The following is a 25,839-nucleotide window of genomic DNA, read 5'->3' on the forward strand; positions in this document are numbered from 1 at the left end:
ATACATTTTACTAATCATTCATAATTATATTAACAAATCAATGCATTTATATGCTAATTACCAGTTCTAAGACTTTTTCACTGCAGAGTAAAAAAAAAAAAAAACTCCCTTGAAACAGTCTTTTAAAGCTCTAAAGATTACACACACACATTGAGATAAATATAACACATTGGTAATATACTATTTTGCATAATACATTTATATCTTATAATGAAAGTTACAAAACTGTTTTACTGCCAAAGAACAGTACATTGAATAATATTTAAAATGCATTAACAACAATTAATAATTAACACAGCAATACTTACCAAGCTCTGTTAAATATGTAGCCATGAATGTATAAAACTAAAAAATGAAAATAAATAAACCAAAATTAACAAACACATAAGAAATATATTACAATTGTTTAAAAATTATTGAATATAAATGTTAACTAACTTGATTGAAAATCATTATGCAAATTAAATTCAACAATGCAGCTGTTGTAGAAGTTATGATGCTAGCAAAATTGGTTAGATTTTTATCTTTACTGAGAAGTAAGGAAGCATTAACAGAAATTCTGTACAAAATGACACCGACCACAGCTGCCAGTGCAACCATGACCTAAAAAAAATATAAACACATTATTAAAAATTGACAATACATTGAATTTCTAAAATTTTAGGGACCAAATTTATTATATATTTACCAACAAAAGTACAATCGATGTAGACATGACAGAATATGGCAAGCGCTTCCTCCAAAATGGAACATAAGGCTCATACATCTACAAAAAAATTTCATTGTACAATTAGTTAAAATACTTATTTTTTTCTTTCTTAAAATTTAATTATTTTTCAATCCAACTTTTAATTTGGGTAAAACTTAAGTCTGTTTCCATCAAATAAAAAAGAAATATGATTGTTTGTCTATGGTATATAAAGTACTATGGCTCTAACTCTCTCTTTTTTTTATGTGTGTCTTTTTTTTTTTTAGTAGTAAAATTTCTAACTCTAATTTTTTTAGAAGTAAAAACCACCAGTATTTTAAAAAAACATGAAGTTAGGGATCATTTGTTTAAAATTCAAAACCTAAACATTTTTTACTTAGAGAATTTCTTTAATTTGATAAGTTTAATTTACATTATGTACACCAGGTTACGGTCATGAAATTCAATGCATAGATTTGATGACATTTCAAAATAGTAATATTTTCTTATACAAAATAATTTTTTATCAAGGAAGATTTCTGTAACAATAATAAGATGTTTTATTCATTTAAAAATAACAAGAAATGCCATGCTCATGAATGAATTACAAACCTACTAGCAAATAAAAAAATTATTAAGACATAGTATACATAATTGATTGCAATGTTCTTATTTAGAATGCAAATTCTATAAGTTGAATAATGTGTTAAGTTTCATTACATATTTGATTTAATTCCGATTACTAGTAAGGAATGCTGAAAACTTTCACAAATTATCAGATGCCAAAAAGAATTAACTTACTATATAAGGAGAAAATAATTTCTATCATTCTAAAATTAAACAACTGCAAAAAATCAAATTTCTTACTCTTGTAATAAAATTCAACTTCTTCCTTCTTTCATTAGCCAATCTAGCTAAGTATTCAGGGCGAGGATGTTCCTACAGTAAAAATAGATTTTAGAAATAAATTAATGTGAATAAAATCAAAACAATTAAATAAAAAAAAACCCTTGATTTTTAAAGGTTTAAATTAAAAATTTACAATGAAACTGATAAACTACTAAGCTAAAAGGAATAGCAAAACTCTCATTATAGATTTTTTAACTCATTTATTTTAAACATAAAAATTCCCCTATGACTCCTAAATGGGCTTTTAAATAAAATCAGCAAAAGTAGTCTCTAATGGGTTTCTTGTCAACTTCTCAAATGGAAACTGTGCTCCTGGACAAAACCAAAACCAAAACCAGGCACACTCAACTCTATTCCCTTTGAAATCAGAAACCAGGACAAAATCAAGACAACATAAATGGAAATATCCCCACCCCCTTTAGTTTTAGTACACATACAGTACAATAATATGGTACATTCTGTATTTTGTGGCCAAATGAGGTAAAACTGAGGGCCTATTTTCAATACTTTTGTTATGAATGACTGACATCGAAAGTTAATACAAATCTTAGCTGCACGCCACACACACACACACAAAAAAAACAACAACAACTTCAATTACCTACGTTGTATTTTCAAGTTATGACAATCACCGACATAAGTATAGATGCATGAATTCATTGACAGATTTTACCCAAGATTTGATACCAATGTAAGAAGCTGATGTTAAAACTATGTATCAAATTTTATCTAATTTATTTATTAATAATCATGCATACAAGCACTTTAGATAGACAGACTTCCTGCTGATGGATTTCATCAGAAATATGACAGTGCAACAAATCTGGTGTAAAGATTACATACAAAATTTCATCCACCTGAATCAATACAAATACAATGTGGTGTTCACAAATAGACAATTCCAAAAATGTGTTTTTCAAAATTAAAACAATAAAAAGTAGAGATTTATCAAAATCTCAAAGTCAAAAATGTTTTGATGATTATGCTACTTTCTCTTCATGTTCTAAAAAAAGAACATTTTTATAACAAAAACTCAAAAATGTGTCAATACACTATCAAATTAATAGTCTTATAACTTTACTTTTCTGGCTCTGGAAATGATTAAAAGATGCCTTAACTGTTAGTGAAATCAAACCTTGTTCTTGTTAACCTATAAATATTTTTGTCGCAACTAGCAATAAAAAAAGTAAAATAAAATATTAAATTCATTCTTAATGGAATTTTCAATCAATACATATTTTTTTTGTTTTGTTTTTAAAAACATAAGATTCTTTTTACACAGCAATGTCTGCAAATTTTAATAAGAAGACATAAATTAAAATTTTAAATAAGAAAAACTGAGATATATCAAAAAACAAACTGTCAACACATTTCACTTTGATGATATTAAATAAATAACTTTAAATATGATTTTTTTTAAAAATTAGTTTAACATTTTCTTTTTCCTTTTACAAACAAATGCTATTTTAGACTAAAGAGGGTTAAATCAAAATGATGAAAATAAACAATAAATAATCCATATTTAAAAAAAATAGACAAATCATTTAAAAAATATCAACATATCAGGAAAGTAAATAAAGAGTAATTAAAAAATAAAGATCTACATCTGTCACAGATAACATAAATGTTTAGCTGAAATTTAGTTTAAACTTTTCCATTAAAAAGAATATATTAAATAATCTAGGCATATATTCTAAATTTTGTTAGAAAAATATTTTTAAAAAATTATGGTAAGAATATTATAATATGTACCTTAAAATTTAATAGAGAATCATGGAAAAAAAACACTCTGATACATTATTGATATGGTAAAAATTTATATTCATAAACCAATAAGAACTTACTTCAGATGTGTCAAAACCAGTCAAGTCCCATCTGTGAGTTATGTCAGCTGAATATCTTTTCCACATTTCTAAAAATACAGCACCTGTGGAAAAATACGTATAATCACAAAAATTTGCAGAAACATTAAGACATGGTTTAGCGGAAAATATCAACATAATAAAAACGAAACAATGAATGATCTCTGATACGAAAGAAAATTATATTATTTGATTCAATACTGGTATTTGACAAGCTCCATACAATTTAAACATCAATGCAAGAGATTCAAATTCAGTTCATGAATATTGGCTGATATACTTAGCCTAATGAATTCAGAATTTCAGTTAATTAGGAATAGCATTTGACTAATATTTAATATAAAAAACAAAATTTATAAAGAAAATAAATGCACATATTTATTTTTGAAATCAAACTTGTAATTAAAACATATTTTAGATGTATTTAAATTGTAAAAATAGAAGCGAAAATTGTACAAAATGATGCTTTTTGTAGAATGACAGTGTTAGGGGTAGGAAATCTAAATTAGCAGGATTTTCCTCTCCACATTACAATTAGGTATTAAGAAAGCTCCAAAAATTAAATGGAAGAAGAGTACCGAAATAAATAATGGCAATTATTTGCATAATGGGTGCAATTTTAAATCAAATGGTAAATTGTGGTGAATTTCTCACTGTAAATGCATAAAGTTCTAATAATGAAATAAAATTAAAAATTATTTAACAATTAAAACTTCTTACCCCATAGAGACATGAATATTGCAAAAAAGACAGTGGCTGCATTGTCTACTAAGTATGTGATCTTTGCAGCTTTACAGGATTCTTTTAAAACCCAATAATGGCACTCTTTATCACATCTTGGACACATGACAAAATTACTATTGCAAATTTCATTACTGAAATAAAATTAAAATGAAGATTAAAAATCACAAACAATTTTAAAAAATACTTCGTCTTTTCACATTGAAACTAATAAAAATTTGCTATTTTGCACATTATGATGTTTTTTGAAAGGGGGGAGAGAGGGATTCATAATTCCCATTATTATAGGATGACTTTAGTTTTGTACATTTATTTGGATAAGAGAAGAAAAAACTTTCTAATGTCAATTAAAAGTCTATAAAATTTTGAAAACTAATTTTTTAATGAACTTTTAAAAGACCATTAATTATCCCCTCCCAATTCCAAAAATTTCAGAATTTTATCAGTAAATCTTAATGGCACTTATTACTTAACTATTCATTTTGAATGACAGAAAGAATAGGCATTAATGGGGGGGGGGGGGGGGGTAAAGTAAGTACAGTTTGTAAAAATCTGACAGAAAGTTTCAAGAAGACGGAGATTGGTGAAGAATTAGCCACTTGAATAGTTGGAAAATGATTTATTAGGAGATGGAGATATATGTTTTGTGGATTTACTAGGCATCTTGATTACTTGTTATGAATCAAAATGAGTGCTTGATTTTTGAAGAAGTTATTACTAGTGAATGCACATTCAGACAAAGAATGTTTTATTATACGTCTACAATCAGCAAGTAAGATATTTTATGTGGATAGATTCATTACAAAGAGATTATTTTTGTTCACATTGAAATCTCCTTAGAAAATCCTTCAGTTCCTATTTAGTATTTTTCTTGCAGACACACTTCTAGTTTTATAGTAATTTGTTTTTTCTTGGTTAGTGTCTTTTGTGGAAAATAATGTTTGTACCTTATAAGACAAAAATGAAACTTGAGTTTAAAAAAAAAAAAAAAAAAAAAGATGCTTATAAAAATTAAACAATTAGCTAAATTACAATGTAAAAAAAGACTTCTTTCCTCTGCATCTCAAAATGTCTAATCTTTTCATCCCTGAAAATCTCCCCAAATTTTTAAAGAATGAGGAACTAGCCCTATAAGCAATAAACCAAATTTGATTTTTTTTTCCCCTTATCATAATCAAGCAAATTTTAAAAGCTGTAATCCATATTGGTTTAATTATTCACTAGGTGCAAAATTAGACAAATCAAACCTGATTCTGTAATTTCTTCATTCACTGTCTTTATATATATCTTACAGGGTCTTAGATTTAATGGCATATTAGCATCTATCATAAAATGATTCAACTTTAACTTCAAAAAATATTTTTTCAAAAATTATATATGCATAAACATTGAGTTAGATTAACTGAATGATTGTTTAGATAATAAAATTAAATTTGCCATAATCTGCATAAAATTGTTACACAAAGAGATATGCAAGTTTGCAATTAGAATAAAATATAAAAAGACAATTCTAATAAAATAGTTAAATAATAATGTGATTCATAAGATAAAATGCCATATGAGACAAAAAAAAAGTTCTTTTATCCAGTGTCTATTTTAAATATCTGTAATAAAAATAAAAATATCTTCTATTTAAAAAGTGAATCTAACATTATCAGTAGAAATAATTTTCACAATTGTATTTACTATCACATTTTTATTTCTTTCACATTGATGAAAAATAAGCAAATAAAAATGTTTAAATAAAATATCAGCATGAATTTCAACATAGACTTACCTAGGAACATTGGTTTCTAGAGTAAGACATCCATATATGAAACATAAAATGCCAACAATAGAAGCTGGAATCAGCATATATGTATAAAAACCTAACCAAGCAAAGTAAAGTCCAATCTTAACTCCAAAATAATGCCTGAAAAAAGATGTACATAGATTTCATTAAAACAAGCATCAACAAATCTAAACTTCATAAAAGTATGCAGTGCAGCAGAAAAAAATTCTTAGAAGAATAAAACTGAAGTGTAATTTTTATTTTTAAACAGTCCAAAATTTTAAATAAAATTATCTTAATTGTATTTTATAAAATCATAATACAACTTTTTCTTTTAATGAATGACTTCTGACAAAACAAAATGAACATGCATAAAAGCAGATGAACTTCCAATGTAACAACATAAATGGATCCATTATTAAATAATAACAAATGAGCATAAATAAATAATAACAAATTTAAGAAAAATAAATTAAGATAGTTGGCCATATGCCAATCTGGGTTATTTCACAAGTAGCTGAGCCACTGCCAATCTCAAAAGAAGAAAACCTTGCATTTACTTTGTTTGCATCATTTAGCTATTGCACACTGAAAAAAATTTTGATATTTTTGACAGGTATTTGGAGAGCAGCTCTTAAAATTTGCATCTTTTTCCTTTGTTGTTGTTTCCTTACTCATTTTTGCTATTTATTAAATTATCACTATTAAATTTTTAAAAAAATGAGAAAATATTTTTTTTAAATAATTTTAGTGGATGTTGCAGCTTTGCAAATATAATAAAAGAACCATTAATGCTTTTATAAATAATTATGATTCCACCAATACATATAAATTCATATTTTGCATAGAAAAATACATTACACTTAAAATAAATTTTGCCGATCACAAACATTTATTCACTTAAATAAAGTAATGCCTTATTCAAATTCAAAGCAAAAATATTATTAAACATTTACTTTATTTCATCAAGAGGCTGTGTTTTGAACAGGCAAGAATATGAAGCCCAATTCTTTTGTAAAAACCACCGAGGATTTCCAGGCGATTCATCATTTAAATCTCCCTAATTAGAAAAAAATAAATAATTAAATTGCTGTCATAAAAATGCAACTATCTTTAACTATTACATGTAATTCATTTCATGAAATAGTTAATAGTTTCATGTAATAGTTCAAATAAAATTTACTTCATGTAATGGATAGGCAGCAGTATAAACACCATCAGCCAATAATTTCTTGATTCCTTAAATTCAAAAGAATAAAAAACATGAAATTATTTAAAGCAATTTGAAATATAAATAAATAAAATTTATTAACAAAATAAATAAATAAATAACTAAAACAAACAATGAATTTTAATTTCATAATAATATGAAGAATTATTAAAAATTAATTGCGATAGATACTTTAAAAAATGCAAAATTAATAAGACATTTATTAAAAGGAGTGTTCTAAGGAATTACTAATAATTTTAATAAACTCAAAATAACTTCAAAATAAAATTCCATTAAAAATATGGAAAATAAGCTGCTAATTGCGCCGAGTTTACTTATGCACTGTAAACCAGCAACTTTCAATTCTGAAAATTATCGTTCCAGTAAATCTAATAAAACATATAGTGTAGCTCATAAATTTCAGGTATTAAAACAAATGGGGAACTAGAAATGTAGAAGATTTATTATGGAGAGATGACCAGAATATCAAAAATATCAAATGAGTGAATTTTAAATTTAGAAAAGGTTTAATGAAAGATTTTGACTCAAAGTGGATAATTACAGAAGAATGGGAGATATCTGAATGCAATATAAAGTAGTATTTAATCCACACCTTCTATGGCTCATAGCAGTAAAATGTAACCCAAAATTGTAGAAGAGAATATTATACTCCAAGGGCAGGATTTAATCATTTAAAGATCTCAAAGATAGTTTTGAGGCTCTTATCTTCTTCAACTTCCAAAATCAGATATTTTTGAATTGCTTTAATTTATCTATACACATGTAAATCTTAAGTTACAGCTTTTATGATGATCTGAAATAAAATCAGTGGGAGCGATCTTCAAAAAACTTTTTTGCATACTTTCTAGTAAACATGTCATGATACAGAATGCCTTACATGGCATTGGCATACAATAGTTATGAAATATTAACTTTTGACATGAATTTAGTACTAATACTGAATCTATCATGTCATCCTTGGCAAATTATTGGCAATAAAGCCTTGGCATGCTGTTAATAATATCTAAAAACTGAATTTATGTTTTAGACGCATTTTCCAAACTGATTCAAACCAAAATTTGACATGAAACTGCAAATATAGTCACAAAAGCAGATTTTAAATCTGATATATTTAAATCACTGCAATTTTGAGTTAACATGCTTACATGCTTCTGGATATAGAAATAGATGAGTATTTTACCTTTTGTTACATTTGTTTCAAAATTCGAAACTCTGTAGATACTAAGGAAAATTTTTAACTCTATAGATGTCAATCTGTGTACTGAATTTTATCTATCTAGCTCTCTTCCTTTTGTAATTAACTTATATTTGATTACTGGCAAGCATCTAATTTTGGTGATATGAAATTTTGAAATTCTACTTAAAATTTGATACATATTTACAAATCTAATGTAAAGACCATATACCAGATTTCAACTATCTATCTCAAAATGCTTTAGAGTTATCTGTCACAGACAGACAGACATTTTTCAAACTCAGGGAGGTATAAAAACATGGAGATTCATCGAAATCTTTTCAAATTTTTTTGACTATTACTATACTTTCTCTATATTACATATATGGTGAAGTAAAAAATTTTAAGAATTAATCATGGACCATCTTTAAGAAAGTTTCTTTCAATATATCATATACCAAATTTAATTGAAAGACAAAAATCATCTTAAACTGAATGCTGAAAGAACTACAACTACAAAATACAGACTTCTAATTCAAAATTTACCATAATCATTGGCATAACGCTGAAAAAAACTGAGCCATACTAATTGTAATTAAAATTGAAAACATGAAGAAAAAAAAATGTTCTGAAATTTAAAATATAATTGCTTTTAGTTTGAATAAATTTGGATACATTGGTTCTTCTAAATCAAATGAAAGAATACAATGATACAGTTCTGAAAATACCACAAAAATCTAGTGGCCCTCAAAGGTTATGGGATTCTATGCAAGTACCTACTTTGTCTATTTGATAATCTGGCCCTGCTATGGAAAAATGTCAAAGACAATGAATGAAAATCAAACAAATGCCAATAATTTTTAGAAAATGCAGACAAACAATTTATTTCAAACTTTGGACACATATAAACGTAATTTTTGAGGATTATTAAATTTAAGTGGAGTCATCTCATTAACACTGATCCCAAATGAGAGTAATATTTCTACAAAAGAAAATAAGAATGGAAGCACTTTGAAAAAACTCTTAACCATGAGGACCAAGATGTGCTTTGGACTTGCAATTTTTCCTTTCTAGACAATTTTAACTTTCTTGCATACATAGTATAGAGAAAGTATAGTAATCACCAAAAAATTGGAACTGGAGATTTTGGCAAATCTCCATGTTTTAGGCCTCTCTGAATTCGAAAAACCCATTTTTGGAAATTGTCTGTCTGTTTTTGACAATGATAACTCAGTAGTGTTTTGAACTAGAAGGATGAAATTTGGTATGCGGTCTTTTCATTAAATTTGTAGATTTCTGTCAAATTTTGAGCAAAATTCATCCAGAGAAAGTCTGTCTACTCTATTGTATGCATATAATTTAAAAAGATAACTACAAAAGAAGAGACAAGAGCTAAGTACTAGATAAGATTTGGTACACTGATTTAAAATCTATAGTATAGACAACTATTATATTTTGAACCAAATCCAATGAGAACTGACCATCAGTCGGTTTATATTTTCAAAAATATAAATGTGATAAGTGAAAATGCAATTAGTTAAATATATTAAATTTGTTATGGTAAAGTGTAGTCACATATTTGCTTGTTTGTTTGTATGTATTTGAATACATTATTCATAAACAAAATGATAAATAAATAAAATTTGATATGCTTTTTTAAAAAAAATCAAGCTTGCAGATCTTTATAAAAAGAAAATGTTCACATTTCAGGTTTAATTTTCTTCAATATGCTACAAAGCATTAATCCAGTGAAGGAAGACGTTTGTACTTGTGGACCAAGAGGGTTTACGTCCACCTTTCCACCATGATATACACAAGGAATACAGACAAAATAAGAAAATGTAAAATAATGATATTATTAACAAGAAAACTAAAAGAAGAATAATGCCATTAGTTTGATTGCACATTCCAAAAGATTTAATAAATGTTACTTTTTATTTTTTGATTTTTTTTCCCAAGCTATCTGCCAATAATAAAAAAAAAAAAAAAAAAAATCAATTTTACAGGTCTAATGTCAAAACTTATGAGTCACTGAAAACATAAGCTTATAAAGATTATCAAAACATGTAAGTATTTACAAAGAAAAATGTCTATCTACTGAATTAAAGCTTACCAAATCCAAAAATATCTGTATGATCTTCAGTGAAACTTTTTCGTTTCAAAATGAACTGAACAATTCTGGATCTTTGAGCTGGAGAAAAGAAATCTTCTTTCTTGCGAGGTATATCAAATCTGAAAATGATAATAAATAAATAAAAATTACATTAGTAGCAAATAATATAATAATAAAAAATGTATTTTGATAAAAAAATAATTTAAAAAAATAAGAAACCAATATTTTTTTTAATGTTAACATTCCAAAATAAAACTATATATTAGATTACAATCTTAAGTCAATTTATTTCTTTTTAATAAAGGGAAAACATTCTTTCAGAACTTAAGTATGAATTTTCAATAAATTTCTACAAAAAACATATATTCTATGAGATTAATATCACTAAGAAACATATGATTTAAATATACAAGGTGTTAACTTGAATTATCTTCAAATAATTAATTTGTAAACTATTACAGAAGAACAGATACTTACAGTTAAAAAATACTCTTAAAAAATAAAATAATTACATTTTACAATGGCTAGAAACAATAAAAGTTACTGCTAAAATTTATGAAATCTGAATTTTTATAAAATTATTTAGCCCTGTATTTGAGACAAATGTTAATGCTGAAAATTTTTTTAATCAATGCTATTAATTTATGGTATGTTGGTCCAGTAAGTCTTCTTAGCAAAATTACCATAATATTTTAAATAAAATTCATTCTTCATTAATTAGACCTGACTGAGTTTAAAACTTTGAATATCATTCTTTTGGCCAATCAATGACCAACTTCAAAAAAGCAGTATTTAATAAATGGTAGATTATCTTCCAGTCAGCTTGAAAAGGTCTAAAACAGAGATATTCAATATTTCATAACTTGGTCATTTTTAATCAAAGAAGAGTTAAACATTTTTTTTTAAAATTAAAACTTTTACTGTTACAAAAATGTTTTATAAAATATAATTAATAAGATGGAAAACTACACAAGAATTTAGAGATTATAATTCTTTAGCAAAATATTTAATGACAGAAATAATACAACACATAACATTTTTTTTACATTATTTAATGCATTTTTCCAAATGCAAATATATGCATATCTGTAACATATTACAAAGTAATTTGTGAGAAAATAATATAATGAATATCCTATATATAGTGTCCCTCGTAAATTTAAATAGTGCAGTACATTTTCTTGAAGTTTCTTAATCACAAAATGCATATCATATAATCATATAAATCACTATATATATATACATAGGTCTATTAGAGCTATAGAGAAAATTTATAACAATTCACACAGTTTTTTCTTTAATTATTGTTGCATGAATTACTGATGTATTAAAATTGAATACAGTAAAAATATATAATTTGTGTTTATATGGATTAGGACCAATATATAGTGTACCCTCATAAATTTAAATAGTGCAGTACATTTTCTTGAAATTTCTTAATCACAAAATGCATATCATATAAATCACTATATTATATATATATGTACATAGGTCTATTAGAGCTATAGAGAAAACTTATAACAATTCACACAATTTTTGCTGTAACTATTGTTGCATGAATTATTGATGTATTAAAATTGAATACTGTAAAAATATATAATTTGTGTTTATATGGATTAGGACCATAGGCAACAATATTTAACAAGGCATATTACACAAAATTTTAAATTTATATGAGATATATAAGCATTTCATTGCAGACTTAAAATTATTGTGTTAACGCTTCAATTATATCCTTAATAAAATTATTTCAATTCAATTGTGGGGGTATTTAAAAAAAATTGAGACCATTAAATAAATTCAATAAATCATTTCCTGTAAACAAAAAGTAAATGAAATATAGATAATACCAGATTTACCTTGTATCTCAAATAGTTTTCAATTTTTAAAAAATATTTTATACTACATACACAAGAATCAAAAACATGTTTGCCATCATTTTTCTTTATATTTACAAACACTATTCAATTAAAAATCAGTGCATCCTAACATTTTCAACTTACATTAATTATATTTGTAACAATACATGATAGTAAATATCATGATTGATGTGGATAAATACAAAAAATGAGCTTATTTTAGCAACTCATTTCAATATTAATCTCAGACTCATAACCAGTAAATGGCCATTGTCATCAATTCAAGGAAAGGATCCAGTGTAAAGTCTAAGATAAGTATAAATAATATAATTTAAAACAAAAATTTAACAAAGGTACTATTTTATATATAATTTTTGCAGAAAAATTGTACCAGAAATAATGCAATGTACCAATAATGGTACATGTATCACAGTTAAGAGATCATCAGCTAGGCAACTTATTAATGTATATTTTACAAATTCATCAATTCTGAAAGCACATTTTAAAACTTAGCAGCTCATATTTTTATTATAAATATATCAAACAAGAAATACATATACTTACAAATACTCTTTATCTCTGGAATAAACTGTAGAAAAATGGCAATCTTTAAACCGTATTGTATATGCTTCCGGATGCATAAGATCTGAAACACTTTGAGCTAATCCAGTCATGCGGTTGAATAAGTTACGAAAATAGTACTTTGAAAAATCAAAATCAGGTACCTATAAAAATTTGCACATAAGATATGCTCTTAATTGCATGGACCTTACAAAGATTATTAAAAATCTGAAAATATCCTATATTATTTTAAACTTTTAAAATATCTTAAATTATTTAATAAGATTATTATGATATTTTTCAATAAACAGAGCATAATCATATATAATAATAGAACTTATTTTTAAAAAATAATAGCAGTGCCACTTTAAGGAAAATTAAATAAAATTTGACTAAAAATTTATTTTTTTACTTATATCAAAATAAAACAACAGGATTTGATCAATTTATATATATATATAAAGACCTGATTATTATTTTTTTAAATTTTTAAATTAAACGTCTTAAAAGTGGTACAAAAATAACTTTAGTGAAGCAATTATATTGAACATACTTCTGAAAATTATTGTAATAAAGAGAAATAGTTGCAATTGTACTTCAGATCAACATTAAATAAATAATTTTTGTAATAATGCTTATATATATGTATTATTAAGTATACAATCCAGTTTATGGGAAGCACATTCTTCTCATAAACCAGAATCTTATTTTATATTGAATTAGAGAATATTCAACTGCATAAATTAAGGATAAATTAACAGTATCAAAGATGAACTTGCAAAGTAGGTTTTCCCATAAAATGTTATTTAATGAGTAGAAAATTAGAACTTGAAAGTTAGAAGAAAATACTGAATAAAAACATTCCATTTTGATATCACACACCATGCAGAATTTGTTAAATAAATAAAAATAAACTATTCATTTATTTTCATAAGATGTTTTAAAAGAGAAAATTATCAAACTATGTCACACATTAAAAGATAGCATGCACATCAATAGTTGTATTCAAATAAAAAAGCAGTTTTAAGTTATAACAACAAAAATCATTCCAGAATAATTAATTGAATATATCATTCAAGTAGAAGGATTAAATCAAGAATTATAAAATGCTGGTTATAATTCAAACTTAAATTATTTTCTGAGCAGTTTCTCCTATGTCAAATCATGCTTTTTAGGAACCATAATGTTATCATTCCTAAATATTTCTTTGTTTTCATAATGTAAATATGATTTCGAAAAAAACTTCAATTTATTCCTATATATTTTATATAAAATTACTACCTTTTTAAAATTTAAAAACTATTACATTTTTTAATGGAACACAATAAGGAAAATAATTTTAAATACATGATTAAAATACAATATAAAAATATGAGAAGCATAAGGTTTCTTTCAAAACTAAAACCTTTTAATAATGCAATTATTAATAAGTATATATTTATCACAATTTTTCTTCTTTTATTTATTTAATGAAATATTTAAATACATAATAAATAATTCAGAAATATACATAGAGGATTTACAAATAATATAATACTTGAACTTTTGAAATAAAAACTAAAATTAAAAAAATATTTTTTTTAGTATGTATTGTATTTATTTATTTATATTTATGGATTCTGCTTCTGCTCTAGTTATTTAACAATGCAATATTGCAAGCAGAGTTATTCAAGGCCAAACATTTTTCTGATTAAAAGAAATCATTTTCATTAATACTTACACTTCATTTGAAGTCAGACTGTAAGTAAATCTGCAGAGGGAAATATAATTTTTTTTTACAAGCCGTCTTATTTATAATGCATTGTTAACAAGAAAATTACAGCTCCTTTTTTTTAAGTTAAAGAAAATAATATATATATATTAAATTTTTGATGGAACATTTTCAACCTAAATAAGACTTACAGTGTGCCAAAACAATTAAAATGTTAATAGTGAAAATAAGAAAAAATATACATGGGATGATCAATTTTTCTTTCATCAATAATTTTTGATAATTTATATAAATTAGATACAAAATAAAGTAAAGTATTCAAGAGAAATAAAGATAAAGCTTCTAGAACAAGCCCAATAGTTTATAAATTTTTTTAGTTCTAATTTCCCAATAGTCATTGCATAAATAAACTGAAAATAATTCATTTTTGCTCTAAGAATTAGGCTCTAAAAAAATTCATTCGAATATATATCAAGTGTTTGATTATAGGCACACAGATATTTATATAATAATTACAAATACTTCTGCATATGAAATTTATTATAAGATTAATAATTTTATTTAAAATTAAAAGGAGTTTTGCTATTTGTCAGATTTAAAGTTTTTAAATAAATAACTACTTATGTCTAATATATGACTTCTGTAATAATTAATAAAAAATGTGGTATGGTATAATTAGCAAATCAGAAGCCAAAAAGAATTTTTGGATATTTAATCACTGAATTAGAATAGAAAGGAGGAACAAAAGTAGAAAATTTTGGAAAATCACTAAAAGCTCTTCATGAATGTTTATGCTATCAACTTCCTTCCATACTTTTCTGAACTACTTAGAGAATCAGCCAGGCACTTTTGAATGATTCACACATTATGCAATATTGCTTATTTGACACTGTAATCAATGGAGAATTTCTAACTAGGCAACTGGCTCAAGAGGAGACTATAGGCTAGACAATGAAAAAAAAAGCCTAGCTTTTAAAAAAAAATTTCAAATATATAAATTTTATGAATTTTGAAATAGTAGGTTAAAATCTACAATTTGTCAAGTATTAGAATAGATAAGGATAAAATCAATAAGGAATTTGGCCATATTCCTATCTATTTCTTTAATTATTATAGTTATTTATATATATATTCAACAGATATTGCACATGAAAGTTAATGCTTTGTAATCGCAAATCATAAATAAATAACTATAGTAGTTGCTACTTAATGTAATCATTTTGGGATTTAAATTCTGATAGCATTTAAGTGACTGATAATATTGACTACATTAAATTAATTCAACTATATTTTGATTCTATTATAAGAGAAGGGAGAAAAAGCATTTACTTTAAAGATGTCTATAATATATTTTTAAAATAACAGAAAATTCTTAATTATTTCATACTGACAATTATTCCTTTACAGCTCACTTATATATTGTTCATATTTGTACTTTTTTTTTATTTGATGAGTAATGCTGCACATTAGATTTCAAATTATCACAAGTTTGATTCCTTTTAACGTTTATTGTTTCCTTCAACATTCAGACCCACCAATGCTTAATTGTTTGCTCTTGATAAAATGATAATAATAATTAAAAAAAAGGCTAGCAATTTTTCAAAATTTACAAAGAGGGCATGAAATTTTCAGCAATTCGGCAGCATCATTATGGCTCATTTTATTGGTAAATTTTATACTTGTTAAAAATTTCAATTTTATCTTTAATATTTAAATCAATACTTTTTTTGTATGTCTTTTTCTTTCATTAACTCAATAGCAGACAATAGTAGTTTAAGGCTATTTAACAGATATCAAGCCAAACTTGACAATGTAACCCTTTATTTAAATCAATCCTGACAGCTCTAGTCTAGACAAAATAAATAAATGAATAAAAATGACTTCAAGCTTTTTCCTTAGAAATTGAACTAGAAATTCCATAAATATAAACTGTTAATGCTGGCTAAAAATGAAGGATCAGTCAATTCCTACTTCAAATATGATAAATAAAACAATTATGCTGAGTTCAGATAAAAAGCATATGCTTGCATACATTTGAATACTTTGGTTTAGGACAAAAAGATTTTGATAAAATAAAACAAATCATAAAATCAAGCACAATTACATTAAGCAGTAATTAAGCAGCCTATTATAAGTAGAAGCCTCTAAATAATCATTAAGTTACTAAAATATAAAAATAATCTAAAACAAATCATTAATATGTTGATTAAAATAAAAACTAGGAACTAAAGTGACAAGAAAATTCATAATGTGCACTACTTAGAGCCACAAAATGTTTTAATCTGCTACTGATTGTAACTTAAAAAATGTTTGATTTTTTTTTTTTGGCACTTTGTCACTATAAAATGAGCATATTCAGTAAGTAAAGCGTACAGTACCTAGATATTCTATACCACTCTTAGGAAGTTACACTAGTAGATAAGGAAGTTACACAAGTAGATAATTTTAATTAGAACAATTAATAATATATATATATTTCAGACAATATACATATTATACATATAGGAATGTTAAAAAGTAATTAGAAATACATTTTTTCCCATAAAAATAATAAAATAATTTTACATATTTAGCCAAAAGTCATTATAAAATCCAAAAGAGTAGTCTTTTAACACATATATTTAATGATACTCAGAAATATCACAAACAACAATTTTGAAATGCTATCTTTAAAATATCAGCAACTTTATTTTTTTTAAATTAAAATGAAACAAAAATTTGTTTTTAAAGACTTTCTGAAAATTATAAAAATAATGCTTGATTCAAATAAGCAAAGAAAGGAAAAAAATAGCTAACGTTCAAAAGATTAGAAAAATACGTTCTCTACTAGGCACATCAATGATGTATCACACACATAAAAAAAAGCAATTTGCAAGTAATTAGCAAAATGTTAATAACATTTCATGTAAATTGATAAAAATAAATGGGAATTTTTTGAGATTATCATTAAAAAAATTGCCTAAAGGTGATTGTCAGCTCATCTGCTAGGGCTAAGGCAGAGCAACTCTCCTATGATTTTTTAAAATATTTTTGTTTTTATTTATTTTTCCATGCAGATAATTTTCAGCAGCATAGAAAAATAAATCCAGTAGTTTTTCCAGTCTGTCTAGTTTGTTAGTCTAATTGTTTTTCAATGAAAACAAATGAAGGAAAGAGGAACAAAGGGGAAAAAAAAAAGAGAAAATGAATCTACAGGTAGGGGAGACATAAGATAAGGCTGCACACCAAACCATTACTGAAGGAATCACAATTTGTTTACTGTTTGTAACTATGTAAACATTAAAAAGTGAAAAGCAGTGCTTTTTCTCCACTTGAATTTATCAACAATTCAGCTGAGATTTCAATATTTAAGTCTTCCCCATTACAGAATGAGTGTTACACTCTGCTAGCTTCAAATAAGTATTTAACATGTGTCATTAATTTAAATTCAGCCAAACAGCCTGTGAACCATACCTCAAAGGGCCAACATGTTGATAGGAAGTTTGTTGTGTTACTGCTGTGAAAAGAACCCTGGAATATCTGTTGATGTTGCATAACCTTGAAAAAAAACTTGGAGTTATCACCTATCAGCAGTTACATATATTGGCTAATAAATGTTGTTATTTTATGGTATAATTATTTTTTCTTTACTATTTTATACATTCTTATTGTTTTATTAACTGTCTTTATATGCCTTGTAATTCCGATATATTTTACAGAATTTTTTTTTTTATTCTGGGTTTTTCTTTTCTTTTTTTATCATTTTTAAGATTTAGGAAATTGTTTTTACTGTTAATCAAGAGATAGTGCAAACAAGAGTTATTATTAAATGTTAAAAATATTAATATTTCAGATCCTTTAATATCAGTTACACTAGACACTAATCCAGTGTCCATGTCAGCATTTATTTGTTCTATATATAAGCAGAAAACATGTATATATAATTTTATATTATATAGCTTTCACTTTCTTATATTCAAAGCTCTGACAAATTTAAGGCTCTCAATCCTAATAAATAAAAGGTAGTTAATTAACATTCTAAAGCCTTCAGGTATAAGATAACTCCTTAGCATTATATATGTTAAGCATTGTAGAATATATGCAAAGATTACTAGGCATTCTTATTTTAGAGCATGGCAACATGTATTAATAAGTTTCTAGTTGAATGAAAAATTGGAATAATAATGGAGAAATAAGAAGATTCTATGTTGATACTGGCAACTTGAAGATTAAGTTTAAGCTTAAATAAGTGACAATTTTAAATCAGACATCTTAAAAGATTCTTTGATTTGCAATAACTTATATTTCCTTCATTTAATACTTCATATAAACAGATGCCTACTAAAATAAAAATTCTAATAATTACAAACTCAAAAAAAATTCAGGCAATTAACTTTCATGAAAATAGATACAGTGTAAACTCAATAGAATGTAAACATGCTTGAAAACAACATTTTTTAAGAGAAATATTTGTGGTTATACTCGTTTATTTTGAAAATTTTTTTCTGCAATCCACAATAATTAAAAATTCTTTAAATCAAATATTCAAATCCAGTATTTGACTTTTTTTCATCACAGAAATGATTAAATGAAGAAATAAATGCCTGAATTCTAAATAGTACAAAATTATAATTAATTACTGAGGCTAAAAAGTTACATTTTGTCAAAGTTAGAAGAAAATGTCCATTGATATATATATATATGAAACCAATGTTATAAACTAGATAATAATTCAATAAAAGTTGACAAACATATCATACGAAATCTTTTTCAATAAGCCCAAGCTAAAAAAAGAAAAGTCTTCAAAAAGACATATAATAAGACAATTGGGCCAATCAAAAAACTATTTGATGCTGAATTACAAGACAAAATTAAGTCTATTCTAAAAGACATTGCAATACTTTCAAAAGATTGTATTTAAAGATAAGTTATTGCATCTGCTTATTAAAAAGTGCTTGTATTATAAAATAAAGTGAAAATGTAAACCTCTATATTGATGAAAATGTGCAAGAGACAGATGTCATTAAATAGATTTAATATTTCAATCAAAAAGAGGAATTGCTACAAAATATGTTTGTACTAATATTAAAATACTGATAAAATTTAGCGAAATAATTTTGAAAAGGAAATGGTATTAGTGAAAAATTATTACTATTATTATTATTTTAGAAAATGGTATAAAATTAGTGAAAATGTAATAATGAAACTGATAAGAAAAGCATCTTCTTATTATTAATTTGGTTTTTAAGAGGAATATAGCAATTATTTAAAAAGACAGCTAATTATTCAAGGTGCTAAGGAACATGAGTGCTAAATCTCGTTTATATCTCCCAAGGTGTGGGGAATTGCATAAGGTACAAAACAAATATCCAATTCCATATATCAAGATTTTATGAAGCAGCAAATTTCAGGTTAGAAATAACCATTCTTATAATGTTAAATATAAGTAGCTTGTATAATTGTTATTTGTATACTAAAAATTATGTGAATATGGATTTGCCAAGTTCATTTTAAATTAATTAGAGCTGCAATTTGAATACTGGAAACTGTAAGTGAATTCATATATTATTCAAAATAACTAATTAATTTGCATATCCATAAAAACAGGCCAACACTCCCTCTTATCAACAGCTCACAATATTCATAGCTAATTATGTGTAACTGCTTTGGTTAATCGTATCATAATAGAATGTATTTATCCGGTACATACTATATTTTAGATTTAAAAAAAGCACAGAATGGCAAAAAGTCAATGATACATCACACATGTGCCTAATCATATCACAAAACACAACATAAAAAAGTAAGGTTAACATAGCACAGTAAAGATTATGTGAATATGGAAAAAAACAGGCATGCTTACATTATTTGAAGTTCGTTCAGGCAATTCAAACAAGCTCTAGGAAGGAAAACCAATCATTGAAATCAGGTTAATAAAACAAACTTTGGTACTTACTACTATACCACTGGATCCAGAATGTTGGCATTACACTTTAAAAGCTTTTATGAAGCCTATCTATGAGGTATAATTAAGAAAGATATGCAGTATCTAGGTTTCTGATTGATTTAGCTACACTTATACAAAGACAGCTATGCAGTGCATATGCTATTTCAGGTTTTTACTTCTCGTGTGATATATGATTGAATGCCAACATACTTGACTGATGGAATAGCATGTAAGTACCCATATTTCATTAGTTGAAAATCAGACTTAACTTTAAGTTAGTTTTTCAAAATCACAAACATTCAAAATAAAGTACTTACCAGTAAAAAAGTTAAAAAACTAATACAAAAAGGATGGATAACAACAATAAAAAAACACATAACGCAATAAAGATCATCACTATTACACATATAAATGTATGATGATATTTTTAAATTAAGCCTTAATTTCCAAATTTTTATTTTAAATTAGTCCATATTAACTTCATTCTAAAATGTTCTCTTATTTCGTAATCCAACTCCCATTTTTTATTTAATTATTTTTAACACCTGCTCTAAAAAACCCGATGATTTTAGCATTTTCTCACACTTCAAGAGAAGGAATAAAAACCCCTAATGTATATAATATTATTTTAGTGCTATGAAAGAATTCCTTTTCCTAAGTCTACATATATCAAAGAAATCCTTATCAAACTCTCATAGTAAAATCACTGAAGAGAAAAAATTTTCTGTCACTTTGCTCTTGAATGACAATGTAAACAGATATCAATATATCATTTCTTCTTCCATGTACATAATATGCTTCTTGTGGTGAAATAAGTTAAAATTTCTTCTTTTCAGCCATGCATTTTGAAAATTATGTTTACATACATTTCTTCCCATTAACAAAAATAAATAAAATAATGGGAGTGAAATTCAGGTTTGTGCATCATATTTGTGATGAAATATAAAATTAAATTATCAGAAACAAGTATGATAATTTAATTTATATTTAACCACAAATATTCTTTCCTCCATCCAAATTTAAATTTAAATTTGGGGTGAGTGGGCAGAATAAAGGATACTTGCATTCACCTTGTTTATATCTTATTTTAAATTATCTAAACAAGTGTTTAATGCATTTCTCTTTACAACATTTAATATATTTCATAACATATTCTGAAGAGAAATGCCTAATAAAAAATCAAAACAAATATATAACAAAAAATAGTTGTTTTTTTTTTAAAATGAAAGTTACAAATGTATCAGTTTATTTCTTTTGCTTTCTGAACACATTAGCTCATTAATTATTAGAATATCTGATCTGCAAGTAATTCTGATTATTCCATAGATAATTTTAGATTTCTTCACAAATATGATAGTTGGAGTTATGGAAAATGGGGCAGACAAGACCCATGGACTCAAAATGCATTATAAGCCTTATAATCTACTAATTTAAAAAATAAAGAAATCAATTTCCTGTTTCTTTCCTAAATTCCAAATTTTAAAAAGAAATGTGAGGTTTTAACAATCTATATTCAAATAAATTATATAAAAATAATATTTCTGTTTTCCATAATGCAATAATTTATTTAAAACTCTTTTTAATATAGATATTATTAATAAATAATAAAAAGGCACAAAATCAAGCACTATTCTAAGACATCTAACCTCTTTCATTGGCATTTTGAATTTCAAAATTTCACCATAACGGCTGAGAATTTCCCATGGAGCATGGATTTTCACATACACTAATCCAGTTTCTGCCTGAAAAAAATGAAGACTTTTCATTAAATTTAATTAATTTATTTTATGAATGAATAAATGATATGATTAAAAGTTATTCAAATTATTAGTTTTCAACATCTAAACTGATTTCTTTTTTAATTTCTAGCATGCATATTAAAATGATAATGAATTCCATATAAATCAACTTTAATTTATGCTGACTGGAAAAATAAGTTATAATTTTCATAGAAGTGAAAGTTTATTTTGTAAAATAAATAAAATAAAAACAAAGATATATTAATGCCTGTTCTTGATATATAATATAACATCTCTGAAATAATTATTATTTCTGAATTAGAAAGAATTCTCATTTGCTTTGATTTCTTTCAAAATTGGTCCAAGAAGAATTCAGTACTCTGGACTTTCAGGAAATTTATTTCCTTTCATAAGCATAAATATCTGTTAGGTGAAATTAATCAGCACTTATATAATTTTATGTGAACAATTTTGAGCATCTTCAAATCTGTGCATGTGATTTAGAAATTAAGTATAGAATCAATATTTAATAAGAATATTAAAGTAGCAATTTTATTATTATTTTTTTTATTGTTTAATCTCTTACACTGAAGAAACTCCTCTCTGGTACTTTTCTAGATGGTGTATCATTTTGGGGTTCTTTAATTTTAATAATTCAAAAACAATTTACAGTTATAAGAAGTTAAAAACTAATTTTTAGAGAATTAATGTATGCAATTATAATTTTTAAATCTAAAGGAACTAAAATGAGACCTCTTTCTCACTGATAAATTCTATATCTACTCTTCTTAATATAAAGAAATAAAGATTTTAAACTTGATAAACTCGGTTTATCAGTTTAAGAACAAAATTATTTTACATGCTTTTTAAAATGTAATATAAAGTTTATTAAATGTAGTATCATATCTATAACTGAAAATTACAAAGTTATATTTTTTAAAAATTGAAGCTTGTATAAATTGTTGTATTTGAATAAAGCACAAGGAGGTTTTGTGGGGAGGAATTCAAAATTTGTCATGTCTGGCTTATAACAATATTAGAAGAAAATATGGCATAATTTATTCTCTATGCAGAAATCATTGAATTTACCTACAAAAATTTGAATTAGAAATATGCCAGACCAATTATAAAAAAATATAGGTATTATTACAATAAGTGATTAGTTCCAATTACCTACTGGCATTCAGAACTTAATAAAATCATGATATCATTTGTTTTATAAATTATATAACAGCAGTAAAGACATTTTTAAAACTATAAGTTAAATACATTATTTATGTTAAGCATAAATGAATAACAATAAAAAATATTAATTTTGCTATCTTTGATTTAATAAAACTTATAAAAATTCTCAATCATAGAATAAAAAACTCAAAACTATCTTTAAAATAATAAAACCCTAAAAAAATGTCATTGAAAATAACTAAATGATTATGTTGATTAATAAAACATGAAACAAATAAAAAGCAATACTGAATATATAAAAATAAATAAGTAATATGTTGTAATTAACAAAATAAATCACACACAAAATGTATAATCATTTAAATATATTAAGATTTATTGTATTAAGTTCCAATACTGATTTTTAATTCTATGGTTATGAAATAATAAAATATAGTAAAACAGATTTTTAAAAATAATACTGGTAAAGAAGTGCAATGAATAAAAGCAATAAAATAACTTAACCAACAGAAAGCAATCTAAAACCAACAGAGAAAAACAAACACATTCTGTCAGAAAAAAAGTTAAGCCTAAATGTGTTATGAAATATTTATTTATGAAATATTTTAATTTTGTTTGATATGATTTTTTCAAAATTTATTCAACTTTTATACAAGATGGTAAGAATTCCAAAATTTAATTTCTTTAAATCTGAAAATAGAGCTAAAGTTATAGTTTTTAGTTTCACTTCATTCTCTTTATAACATATATCTTACAGCTATTAAGTAGGTGTAAAAATATTACATTCATTAACAAATATTTAGCTACTCTTTTGAATGATTTCTATCATTTGTAGAGTTTATTTAAATTTCATTATTTAATGAAATTTAACCTTGCTGTAGACACAGGTTGGGTGCAATCTTTTATAGGATTGTTTATATGATGTAATTCTAACTAAAAGTGAGAAAAAGAGAAATGTTTCCATACTTTATTATCTTATTTTCACAAAACTAGATGTGGGATGAGAAGCTTCTAGTATGGTGATTGATTCTCACTTGTGAATATATTAAGGTTGTAGGATTGAGTTACCGCTATTTATGTGATGAAACATATATCTTTTAGAAATGATTATAATGTGGCTAGAAATGGCTACTAGGTTTCAATTTTAGTTTCGATTTCTGTGCTGTTATGATAAAAATAATTCAGTTCATCTCAGAAGTCATTTCAAGACATGTATATTTAATGATGATAATGAGATCACACCAAGTTCAGTTTTTTGTTGCTGAGAATCAGAAGTTCTATGAATGTTACACAATGAAGTTGTAAAACACAAGGCACATTGCCATCAAATGTTATGGAAATTGATGAAAGCTTTTTCATTGTATCAAAATTATAATATTTTATTTTGCAGGGAAAAATATAAGTAGTTTTGACCAACTTAAAGTTGCTCTTTTAAAATTAAGTTATTAAGAAAAAATATAATTTAATAATGGGACATTTGGATAAAAAGCCATAGGAGGGGAATGCTTTAGGAGGGTATCCAATACAATCCTGAATATCCTCTAGTATCCATAATATTGAGATTTCATACAAATATCAGATGTACATAATTTACTACTATCAAAAAAAGAGTACAAACCAAAAGATTTTTGTTCCAAAAAATATCTAAATTAATCATTGTCAATAAATAATAAATAAACAAAATTCATAGGTGGAAACAGTCTTTGACATTTTACAAAAGTTAGAAATGTTTATACAATGCATAACAAGAATTAAGACATCTTCATAAGAATGCATTAAAATGGATTTTTTAAAAATTGAATTATTTTATTGCAATTCAATTTTTTTTCCTTTATCAAAAGTCTAACAAATTTATGTAACAAAACTACACATCAATTGTAATTGTACTTTCACAAAATCTTCAATGATAAATGTCACAATGAAATTACATTTATCTCAACCTTTATTTTTTATTGCTGTGAACCAGAAATAATAACATAGAGTAAGGGCAACTTGTAACCTCAAAGAAGGGGGAGAAAAAAACCTGTGAGCATCTATATAAAATAAGAATGACAAATCTATCCACATATTCTAAATAAACAAATTTATAATATCACTAAGATAAAGCATCAAATGTACAATTGTAGAGACAAAACTAAGTTACATTTCTAGAAATTTATCCAGAACAAATTCCTATTGCCAAAATTTAGACAAAAGAAAGAGAAAAAAAATTTTTTTTTTTTTGAAATTAAATAATATTTGTTTTCAAAATAAATTTTCAATAACAAGAAAAATGATTATTGGTATTTAAAACAAAATTCTATTCAAATGTATGAACTATTGTAAAATATATATGCAGCATTGAAGGATTATTTTAATGGATAAAATGA

General features: G+C 25.0%; 1 protein-coding gene across 3 annotated transcripts in view; it reads right to left on the bottom strand.

Moving 5' to 3' along the window:
* Positions 1 to 25,839, bottom strand: part of LOC129957417 (anoctamin-5-like) — a 48,922-nt gene that overhangs the window by 17,405 nt on the left and 5,678 nt on the right. For 2 of the 3 annotated variants that reach the window (XM_056069723.1, XM_056069722.1), the window contains exons 5-17: positions 22,193 to 22,288; positions 20,463 to 20,498; positions 12,913 to 13,073; positions 10,490 to 10,608; positions 7,155 to 7,210; positions 6,928 to 7,031; positions 5,978 to 6,112; positions 4,180 to 4,334; positions 3,442 to 3,524; positions 1,556 to 1,627; positions 689 to 766; positions 439 to 603; positions 309 to 345 (exon numbers count right to left, since the gene is read on the bottom strand). In XM_056069723.1, coding sequence (XP_055925698.1) covers positions 309 to 345; positions 439 to 603; positions 689 to 766; positions 1,556 to 1,627; positions 3,442 to 3,524; positions 4,180 to 4,334; positions 5,978 to 6,112; positions 6,928 to 7,031; positions 7,155 to 7,210; positions 10,490 to 10,608; positions 12,913 to 13,073; positions 20,463 to 20,498; positions 22,193 to 22,288 — 1,297 coding nt within the window. The remainder of the gene's footprint in view (positions 1 to 308; positions 346 to 438; positions 604 to 688; positions 767 to 1,555; positions 1,628 to 3,441; positions 3,525 to 4,179; positions 4,335 to 5,977; positions 6,113 to 6,927; positions 7,032 to 7,154; positions 7,211 to 10,489; positions 10,609 to 12,912; positions 13,074 to 20,462; positions 20,499 to 22,192; positions 22,289 to 25,839) is intronic. The other variant, XM_056069724.1, reaches the window with a different exon arrangement.

This window comes from Argiope bruennichi, chromosome 11, assembly GCF_947563725.1.
Source record: "Argiope bruennichi chromosome 11, qqArgBrue1.1, whole genome shotgun sequence".
In the NCBI taxonomy this organism is placed as follows: domain Eukaryota; kingdom Metazoa; phylum Arthropoda; class Arachnida; order Araneae; family Araneidae; genus Argiope; species Argiope bruennichi.